This window comes from Pteropus vampyrus, unplaced genomic scaffold (assembly GCF_000151845.1).
Source record: "Pteropus vampyrus isolate Shadow unplaced genomic scaffold, Pvam_2.0 Scaffold22, whole genome shotgun sequence".
NCBI lineage: Eukaryota > Metazoa > Chordata > Mammalia > Chiroptera > Pteropodidae > Pteropus > Pteropus vampyrus.
This window is the reverse complement of record NW_011888803.1, coordinates 14,998,567-15,007,927: the sequence shown is the minus strand read 5'-3', so window position 1 is coordinate 15,007,927 and position 9,361 is coordinate 14,998,567. Positions and strand designations below refer to the sequence as shown.

General features: G+C 45.5%; 1 protein-coding gene across 1 annotated transcript in view; it reads left to right on the top strand.

The window, feature by feature from the left end:
• The first annotated feature begins 218 nt into the window (after positions 1-218).
• The window catches only part of ABCA4 (ATP binding cassette subfamily A member 4), a 123,124-nt gene continuing 113,981 nt past the window's right edge, over positions 219-9,361 (top strand). The window contains exons 1-3 of the mRNA XM_023528133.1: positions 219-284; positions 7,422-7,515; positions 8,610-8,751. Of these exons, the coding sequence (XP_023383901.1) occupies positions 219-284; positions 7,422-7,515; positions 8,610-8,751 (302 nt within the window). The remainder of the gene's footprint in view (positions 285-7,421; positions 7,516-8,609; positions 8,752-9,361) is intronic.

Genomic DNA, 9,361 nt, shown 5'->3' with positions numbered 1-9,361 from the left:
AGCCAGCAACGTGTACGCCTGCTTTCCTCAACGAAGGGCTTATGTGTAATTAAAAGGGATTATGCTTTGAAGGGGAAAATGAACCTTTAATCACCCAGAGAAGGACAAAGCAGACTGAGCAGGAGGTGCTCTGGGGCATTTATGTCCATTGCTGCCCGTGAACCTCAGCCATAGAGGAGGGGCTCCGAGTGATTTATGGGTCTTCTGTGGTCGCGATCATGGGCTTCGCGAGACAAATCCAGCTTTTGCTCTGGAAGAACTGGACCCTCCGGAAAAGGCAAAAGGTAACAGTCTGTGGTCTCAAAGTGAGGTGCAGAGCAAATAAATGGGAGGAGAGAGTGGGGTGGGGTGGGGGCGAGGAGGGTGAGCAGTCGATGGGCTGGTTGCTGCTTAGCACTGAAGCAGCACTTAACTGCCTGGCTGCTCTGTGAGCCTCTCTGACAAGTGTCCTTCACAGGAAGACATACTTCTCTATCCTGAGATGAGCGCTTTCCACCCGCAGCCACCATGGCCACATTCAAGTCTTCTTTTTCCTGTCTTGCCTATGAATCCATTGCCCACCCATTCCCCATCCTGGTTTTTAAACTTGCCAGTCCAGTCCACACAACCTTGAGCATCCTTCCTGTGTAGTGAGAAGAACCTAAGCCCTGAAGAACAGGCTCAGTGGAAAATAATGCTCTCCAAGAGCTTCCCAGCGTGATACTGTACTTTATCGATTCTACGAGGCACATTGGTTTTTCACGTTTTCATATTTCTGAAATTGGAATGCAGCTTACAATCAAGTGACAGTTTAACAGGACACACTTGTTACTTCTATAGCATGCAAAAAAATCACAGTACATCTTACAATTGATAGTGTCTTAGATCCAATGAGATAGAACCATCACAGACATTCACTGAGCCCTTTCAGTGAGCAGACATAGGGCTGGGCGGGACCAGGGACTAATAGAACAAGATGCAGATTCCACCTTGGGCTCACTTCCAGTCAGGCTGGGAAAACTCGAGGTATGTTTTGAGACCAAAAGCAATAAAAGTAGCATAGGCCAAACACCAGGAAAGTACAGGCAAGAACCCCAAGAAATCAAAGCACCCAAGGGTGTACATGTAAATGCCAACCTACTTCTAAATTGTTTCTGGAAAGAGGTAACAAGTAAATATCTAACTAAGGAAATGTGCACTTTACTGCAGACTTGCAGTCGTGCAAATGCCGTATGACTATAAAATGACTATAGGAGCTGAAAGAGGAAAGAGAGAGGAGGCGAGAAGTGGGCAGGGCTGAGCTTAGAAAGACAGGAGCCGGGCAAGGAAAGGAGAGTTTGGAAGGTGGACAGGGAGGAAGATCTGCTGTGGAGAAGAAGAGATTTGTTTCAAGCCTTGATTCTGGAGGGATTATGTAGGCAGGACAGGGTTTTCCTGGGTGCTGGAAGGGATGTGACAGAAAAAAGTGGGCCAACTGGTACAACATTTGAAGACTTACAGTTGAATGTCTCAGTCAGAGAGAATTTAATATAAAAAGGTGTTCTCTAAGTACAAAGCTGGTAGCTGAAAGAGTGAAAGAGAAGTCCAAGGTGTCATGGAAGTGGCTATGGCAGGACACAGTGACCAGCCCTAGAGCAGAGAGGACCAAGAGAAGAAAATGGAATTATTAAAATTTGGAAATACACCAGTCTCAGAGGAGCTGAGACTCGAACCTGTGAGGAAGGGGTGCAATGAGGCTGCTGCTGGGGTCTCTGAGCCTGGTGTCAGTTCCAGACCCGAGAGGAGGGAGCCCTGGCTGGCTGGGGGGTTTGGGCTGAGGGAAAACTGCTTAATAACTAGCACACGAGGGAGTAAGGGACACAATCCAACCCTGTGTACAGATGGTCCTTTCCTGCGTGTGGCTTGGACAGGACTTAGGGAGGCGGGAGAGGGAAGTCAAACTTGAACTTCTTCATCTGTGGGAAACACCACTGACATCAAGAAGCTTTCTTTTGTCAAAGCTGGTATAATTTTTCAAGTTGGTGTGAAAGTTATTTGTTGCTCCCAGGAGCCAAGTGCAAACAGTAGTCAGAGACTCAATCCCTTGTTTCCAGGAGCTTCCGTTCTAGGATGAATAGGATGAATACCGAGAAAACTTAAAGGAGACTCATTATTAACTTCATTTATTTATTCATTTGTTCCTTTTGTCAACAAATACTTGATAACCACCAGGAGCTGTGCCAGGCACTGGGCATATAATGGCAAACAAGACAGTCATGGTCCCTGGCTGCTTGCCGGTCTGTGGAACAATGAAGAAAAGCCAATACGCAACTATCTTCCCTCCCCAACCCCCTCTTCCGTAAGAAACTAAGAGTCTCACTTACTTGTACTCGCAATGTGCTCTCTACGGCCATCAGGAAATATACCTGAGGACTGTGGCTCCTAGCCTGAAATGACTCTATTCCTGTGGCAAGCTTGTTGCTGTTACAGAGACTAACCTTCTTTTCAAAGACAAGATTTGGCTCCAAGCCCCTCACAGTTTGTTCTCTTTCTCTGGCATCGGTGAGTGTCCCCTGTTCAGGAACTCTATCTTTTCCACATTGCCAGCCCCTCTGGGGTGAGGTGGGGCAATTCATGCTGAAGACTTTAGCTTGGGGAATCTACCAGGATGCACCTAGTCTGGCTGATATTCTTTCGATGCCATCCTGATGGCCTGGAAATTGAGATCTCTTGTCTGGTATATCTCCAGCCCGCTTCCCCATAGCTACCACATTCCAGGAATTTCCAGAAGGTCTGGGTAAAGATAGAGGCATACTCCACAGCCCTCAGTAGCTCTGAGAGGGGTCTATGGTTCTTTCCCTAAGTTTTTGATTCTTCTAGAAGCTTCTGCCTGCACAAATGGTGGCTCTAAGGGGGGAAAAAAGTACAACATGCTCAGCCCATAAACTCAGTTCCTACGTTTTTAATTTCTCAAACTTCCATGGTTTTGGGTGTTTACTATTATGAGTAAGAGCAAAAACAGATACCAAGTTTCCCCATTCCTCCTCTCCCAATCCCTAAGGGCGTAAGATGAAAATCTTCAGATGTTCTTCCCTCCCTTCCCCGCCCCCCCCACCCCCATTAACATTTATCAAGTATTACTAAGTGCCTGGCACTGTACTGTCACTTCATTTAACCCTCACCTCACTTGCATGAGACAGATACTACTGTTATCCCCATGGGTACTGATGAGACTTCAGAGGTTAGTGACTGGTGGGGCTGGACCTAAAACTCCAGGACAGGCAAGCATGGCCCTTACCCCACACTGCCCCCATGTATCAAGCCTTATCTAATAAGTTGACCATGAAGACCACAATGATAGGGTGGCCATCTAATTTTTCATCCAAACCAAGGCAGTTACAAAAGTGAGGGGGCACTTTTAACAATTACACCGGGACAACAAACGTAAACTAACACTGGACCTGGGCTGTATGGTCACCCTGCACATCCTGTATGGCCGGGTGAGTTAGACACAACCTCTGCCCTTGGTTTCATCCCCGGGTCCCAGACTCCCTGGCAGATGGTCCTGGGTCATATTCATTCAGGCTAAGAATTCTGTCTGGGCTCTGGGTGCAGAAGGGAGAATCGCACAGTTCATTTCGATCCTTGGCTACCCGTTTTAAATTGAAAACAGAGTAGAGAGTGGGGGGATGTCTAACTGGCCAAGATTTAAAATAACAAGCACAACTCTGCCCTTCTCTGCGACCGTCCTCCCACATGGTAAAGAGAGGGGGAGGGGAAGCAGAAAAGAGAACAAGGAAATACCAGTTTGGAAAAAAAATTTCCACCGACCCCTTCTGAGTTTGGCTGGGCTTAATTAAAGTTACAGACATGTTTAAAGGGAAGGGGTGGGGGTAGTCAGAGCTGCTCTGAAAACATGTTTTTAATTATGCTGTGGAATTTCTCCCTGGGGTATGCCCTGCACAGTTGAGCATCAAGGACAAGGATGCCGCTCTGGGGTGCGGGTACTGAGTACGATTCTGGGGGAGGGAGAAGAGGTTGTTGTGAGGACCTGCCAGGCTGGAAAAGAATTGCCCGTGGTCTTTGTGCAGGGAGTGAAGTGTGAAATGCAGTCTCTCCAAAACAAATGTTCACAGAGTTAAAACAATAACACTGACCTCAACAAATGTTTTTCAAAGATTACAACCACTATCGATGCCAGTGATTCTCAGACCCAGCTGCACATTTGGAATTACCTGAGAAATGTTAAAAAACAAAACAAAACAAAACGATGTCCCAAGATCAGAGGCACTAGTGTAGTTGATCCGGGGCATGCCTTAAGCTCCCACATGATTCCAGCACGTAAGAAATGCAGACCTAGGTCAACGAAGGGGATCACGTGAGGGGCAAGGATTACAGGCAGAAAATAGCAGCCCTAACTTAGAGATATGATAAAGAGGAACACCTGCAAAGACACACCTGTCCTAGGGCTAGGCAAAGAGTGAAGGAGGAAAGAATTCTGATTTGCCCCCTCCCCCCACGGATGGGAGGACTTTAAATCACAATGCTCGCAAAGACCAGATACTTCCAAAATATAAGGAGTGACTGACTGACTGAGTGACCGAGTGACTGAGTGAATAGATGAGAGAGTGTGTGACTAACATTGCAAAGAGGAATGAGATGCACAAGCTTGAGTCTGGGAATTTTATCCATGGGACATGTAGGCCAGGCTGGCTGATCCCACCCCTGGTCCCAGCCACTCTAAGGTGTGGAGCGGGAGACAGCGTATGGTTAGTTTCTCCCACATTTCCAAACTGGCAAATGACCTGTTCTGAATTCGGAAAGCGAAAAAGAGAAGAAATGAATGTGAATGGAGGGCAGGCCTAAGAGCTTGCAGATAATCATAATTTTATCTCCTGACTCTTTAGCCTTCACAATGTGCAGTCGCCTACAGTGCTGTTTGTGAGAAGTGAGTCAATAATAAACAGCCCCTGTTTATTGAACGTTACCTTGTGCCAGATTCTGCTTTAGGTGACTGTGACTCACTTCATTCTCACATTGCTCTGGGAGATGGGTCTTGGCATCATCCCCATTTTACAGATGAGACCCTGAGGCGTGGAGAGGTTGAATGGGTTACCCAAGGTCATACAGCTAATATGGAGCAGAGCCAAGTATGAAACCTCTGTACTGAAACACCCTTAACCTCTGGTGTACACTGTAGGACAAAATAGTCCTACTCCACAGATGAGAAAACTGACACTCAGAGGTTAACCAAGCCCCAAAGTGATTCTTAACCCAGATCTTCCTGTTCCCAAACCAACGTTAATGTCTAATATACCAGACTACCCCCAGGTAGACTTGCTACGTGGAAGGAGTTTGACTTACTTGGTAGAAAGCCAAGGTTGTAAGCAGTTGTCTTAAGGAAGAGTCAAACGTGCGGAATCTGGACTGGCTGTCTCATTTTCTTGGTAAAAACATTAGGAAAGACTTCTGGTTTCACCCTTTGCATCCATTATTCACATTGCAGTCTTGCCAGACTTGCTCCCCAACTTTACTCACTGGAGGACCTGGGATAGAAGGTGTGAAGCCAATACAGTGTGTGAAATCTGAAAATCGTTGGTGACCTAAGCCTCTGTGTAACCTCCAGCTTTCCTGGAGGAGCCTTCTAGACCAGTCTTGACAGAGGCTCACTCATTCCATATTGATCGGGCACCTATTATGAGCCGTGCCCTGTCGTGCCGTGCTAGAGTCACAGTAGTGATGGGGATAGACATGGTCCCTGACCTCAGGAAGCTTACAGCCAGTGAGGGGTCCACTTACATGAAAGAATAATGACCCTGACATTGGATGAGTGATAGGACAGGGTAAGTGTGGGCTGCCGTGAGAACTGTCATGCTGGCCTGATAAGGGCAGGATGTCAACAAGGGACAGGGGAGCTGGGGAAGAGGCTCAGCCCCTTCTCCTTTGATTTGCGTGCCGGGGAAGGACTGCCACATTCCAGTGTCTATCAAATGCGCTTGAGGTCAGTCCCTTGAACACTGGATGGAAATTGTCCAAATATTGGTGTTTGGCCATCTTGTGGGAGAATGTGTAGGGGGAGCCCTGAAAAATGAGTGCCTTAGGGAAAATCTACTATTCTTTCTTCTTCCCATAATATTTGTGTATTTCCTCTAACACATCCTCCCTACACATATTTTAAGTAAAACATTTCGTAATAAATTGCAACTGCAACTTATAATCACCACCTGCTCTAAACAGTTTCTGCTTTTTCTCCAATGTATTATCCTTTTGTCTTCATGGATTCAGGTTATGATTGTAATAATTCAGTTGCCAGCAGACCTTACTAGCAGGAAAGGAACAAGCATCTGTTGAGCACCTCCTGTGGTGTCCACACTTTTGCTGAGAATTTAAGTACATTTTTTGGAGGGACCAACAATGATTAAAACACCAGGCAAATAGCCCCTGGCAGATCTATGTATATTAAGTCTCTATTCTTAGCCACCTGCTGAAGTTCTCCTTTAAATGTTTGAGTTTTCCTCCTAACGTCTCTGGAGTTAGGGTTGGATAAAAGAACTGGTATATCTTCCAATTCGCATTCCTTCCTCTCCCTCCTACCCCCCATAATCCCATACCTCCAACCTCCACTCTCATGTGCAATGCCTCACAGTATGGGCTGCAACAACTCACTGGTTCTTCTTCCTTTGCAGTTAAGAGTCCTTAAACTCTAAATTGAACCTAAATTTAAACACCAACTTTCAACCATATGTTGGTCTCAATAAGCTCTTTCAGTATTGTAAAAACCCATGGCAGTATGCCTTGCTTTGCTTCTTTAAGCAACAAGAAATTGTTGAAAGAAAAATGTTGGGAAACCCGGATTTTTCTTGACTTTGCTATGAATCACAGTACTTCACAGAGTCATTTGTGTGTTCATTCATTAGTGACCATGCATAGCGTAGCATGTGCTAGAAGGCAGGGCAGTGGGGAGGGGCAGGGTATTGACTTTGGAGACAAGAGGCTGGATTTTGGTTCTAATGCAAATGTGACACTGCCCTCCCTGGCCTTCTGTTTCATCATCCACAGGAGAGGTTACAACAAGATCTTTACTACCTGTGGCATCAGTATTACCTGAGAGCTTGTTAGTCAGGCAAGATCTGGCATGGCCATGTAAAATCTGCATTCATGTACAGCAACATCCAAAGAACACTGAAGCACATATCCTGATGATCCCTGATGAAAGGTCCGTGCTAATGCAGTTTTCTAAAATAGAAGCGGAGTAGAGCTCAGATGGATGCCAAGTCTTGCTGGTCTAACATATCAGAGTATAGGTAGTGTGGGAGAGGGAATAAAATGAGGAAGTCCTTTAGGAAATATCCCACGACTAAAGTCTTATTTCATAGGCAGGTGCTGAGATAAATTTGCCTGCTCTGGTTATGTTTCCTACAATCTCTTAACATCACTGATCTTTCTTTCTGTTTTGTTTTTAGATTCGCTTTGTGGTGGAACTCATGTGGCCTTTATCTTTATTTCTGGTCTTGATCTGGTTAAGGAATGTCAACCCACTCTACAGCAAACATGAATGTAAGCATAAAAGCGGACCCTTGGCAGACCCGGAAGTTTCATCCTTTTGTTTAAAAAAATCTTGGGGGCTGAAGGTCCCAGCATTGGATTTTCTTATCATCATTTCATGCCTACAATGCAGAAAACAGAGATTTATCAGTATTGTGCAAACTAATCTTTTATTCTTTCACATCCTATGCAAATACTTGTATGTGGTTACTGAAGAATTGTGATTATTTTTTTGTTTTTATTTCTGTTTTTTTTTTTTTCTGTACCTAAACTATTACTAGTTTTAAAGTGAACAGAGTATAGATGAGTTCTCTAAAATATTTTGGAAACCAATTTAGGGATATGTTATGCATGATGCTAGAGAAAAAAGAACAAGGGATGCTACACAATCACGCTTAATAAAATGTTACGTCTTGGATGCTAGATGTGTCCTGGGACTTAGTGTGAGCTGTGAGTGCCTCTTTTATACTATGGAAAAACCTTCACCTGGCTTCTGGGCAGGACAATCTCCCCTCCCTCCAGGCAGCTGATACGCAGACCTCAGGAGTTATACAAAGCTGTTCAGCCTCCTATTCTTGTTCCTCACCTTATTCATGAGTTCCAAGCCGCAAGTTCCAAGTCAGCTTCCTGTCCATTGAACTGTTGCTTCTTTCCTTCCCCCCACACTCCAGGAGCTAGTAAGCTGCAATCTTCTTGCCTGCTCAGGATAGGTCTTCATTGGAATAGTTGTTGAAGGACTAGGCAAACCTCTTCTCTTCGAGCATCAGCAACTCGTGGAGGCTTCTTGAGCTAACATCCCTTTGCATCTCCCACCATACAATACTGTGCTCCTCCTCTGTTTTCCCTCTGTACTTTCATTTATGCCTCTATTAGAAAATTTGTCTGCCCCCTTCTCCACTACACTGGGAACTTGAGAGAAGATACCCTGTCTCTGGAATCCAGAGCAGGGCCTGGCATATATTAGATGCTCCTGCTTCTTAAATGTGGATGAATGAAGGAAAGCACCAGAGGGAACAGGCTCCTTCCTGCAGAGGCCCCAGCTCCTAGGGCTTGAGTCTTGCTTGTTCTGGATGACTAACTCCTTGTCTTCATTTCCTGTCTTAAAGGCCATTTTCCCAACAAGGCGATGCCCTCAGCAGGAATGCTGCCGTGGCTCCAGGGAATTTTCTGCAATGTGAACAATCCTTGTTTTCAGAGTCCCACCCCGGGGGAATCTCCTGGGATTGTGTCAAACTATAACAACTCCATGTAAGTGTTGAGATTCCCACCAGAAGGGGAAGGAAGTTGTACACCTCTTTATTCTTGTCATACTCCAGAGCGTACACGTGCACACACACAGAGTATGTGATGCTGAATGAATGTGTTTGTGGCTTGCTGAACCCTTAAACCCTCACAGGAGCAGGGCATGTTTCCTCTATGGAGCATTCTATTAGCTGTTAAGGATGCTGGGGAGAAAGCTTCAAACGAATATTACATGACATGATTTCTTGGTCCTTATATTTCCAAGTTGTGACCCGAAGTCTGATGGCAGCACCCTGCTGAGATATGTCCACTGCCTCCAGGTCATCCATCTGCTTGAGTGGAGTCACTGAAAGAGAAAAACTCAGTTCACCTTCTGTTGTCTTACATGGCTCCACCCAGGTCAACCCTAACAGATCTCCTTCCCTTTAAAAGCCTTCTTGGACATCTAAAAGCTAAGATTCAGGGAATATTTCAAGGGTGAATGAAATCGGATTTGGGAGGTGAAATTTGCTTCCTGGGAGAAAAGAACAAATTCCAAATCCTCTCTTGTGGATGCCATCAGTTCCCTTGAGCAACAAAATCTTAGTACACACTGGAGAGCAGCAGTTCTTGCCCT